Source organism: Mus pahari, chromosome 18, assembly GCF_900095145.1.
Source record: "Mus pahari chromosome 18, PAHARI_EIJ_v1.1, whole genome shotgun sequence".
Taxonomy (NCBI): Eukaryota; Metazoa; Chordata; class Mammalia; order Rodentia; family Muridae; genus Mus; species Mus pahari.
The window spans coordinates 14,238,631-14,239,938 of NC_034607.1; the positions used below are offsets into that span (position 1 = coordinate 14,238,631).

At 51.8% G+C, this 1,308-nt stretch overlaps 1 protein-coding gene across 2 annotated transcripts in view; it reads right to left on the minus strand.

Annotated features, from left to right (window-relative positions):
- Positions 1 to 1,308, minus strand: part of Rrp36 (ribosomal RNA processing 36) — a 7,601-nt gene that overhangs the window by 2,202 nt on the left and 4,091 nt on the right. For both annotated transcript variants that reach the window (XM_029531175.1, XM_021218006.2), the window contains exons 5-6: positions 762 to 836; positions 530 to 647 (exon numbers count right to left, since the gene is read on the minus strand). In XM_029531175.1, coding sequence (XP_029387035.1) covers positions 530 to 647; positions 762 to 836 — 193 coding nt within the window. The remainder of the gene's footprint in view (positions 1 to 529; positions 648 to 761; positions 837 to 1,308) is intronic.

Consider the following 1,308-nt stretch of genomic DNA (forward strand, 5'->3'; position numbering starts at 1 on the left):
GCCCGGACAAGCAGGAGAATGGTGACAACCATGACAGTTTCTCTGTTTCTCTCTCTCTCTCTCTCTCTCTCTCTCTCTCTCTCTCTCTCTCTCTCTCTCTCACACACACACACACACACACACACACACGCATACACACACACGAGCAAACACACACACAGATGCACACGCACACGCACGGACACACACACACCCCGTCTGTCTCTCCCGTATCCGAGGACAACCTTCACCTTCCCATTCTCCTAGCTTTGCTCTTCTGCAAGCATATGCCACTCTCCTTGTTTCAGGTGATGCTAGGGATGGAACTGAGGGCTTCCTGCATGCTAGGCGAGCGCTCTACCAACCATGCTACACCCCAGCCTTCCCCACAGACATCATCTAACTTGAGATACAGGATGGTCACAAGATACTTGGCAGCTATTTCTACTTCCCTGCAGGTTCCCATGTCTTCCTATAGGAGCTCTTGGGTCCCAGCACAATACCCAGCACACGCCTGTCCCCAGGCCTTCAAGAGCTTGGCCCCACTCACATTTCTTCAGGAAGTATGGCCGATGGCCCTGCTGTGCCTGAGCCCGGCGCTCCTGCTTCAAGGCCAAACGCAGCTCCTGCTGCTGCTTGCGTTCCTGCTGTGCCATCTCTTGCTGCTCCTGAGGACACAGGTAAATGGGGACAGTGAGGGACTGACCTGCAGGGACTCTGAACCACCTCCAGCCTGAAGCGCTCGCTCTCACCCCACCAGCAACCAGCGCCCACTCACTCACCATCCGCTGAAGCAGCTGCTGCAGTTTCTCATGCTTCTCCCCCGAACGGTGCTTCTTCAACTGCTTTTTCACAAGCTGCATGTTGGAAAATGAGTACCACAGTTAACATTCTTCGGCGAGCACTGTTAGAAAAGGGTCAAATAAACTAACAGGCAAACAACACACGACGTGTTCATTCGGTGCTAGGGATCTGAGGCACATATGCTAGCCCTGAGCCAGCTCCCAGCCCCTCTCCCTCTCCCAAATAACTGTGTAGGTCTATGTGCGTGCGCGCATTCAAATGGGCTGCGGTTACAGGCACACACTGACCACACGGGCTGTCCATGTGGGTTTTGGAAATTTTGACTCAGGCTTTCATGCTTGCATACTCTTAGCCACCATGCCACATTTTTGCACCCTTTTCTGTCTGTCTGTCTGTCTTTTAGGGTTTTTTTTTTTTTTTTTTTTTTTTTAGAAAGGGTTTCTATTTGTAGTCCTAGCTGTCCTGAAACTAACTTGCTCTGTAAACCAAGCTGGCCTTGAACTCACAGATCTGCCTTCCTGTCTC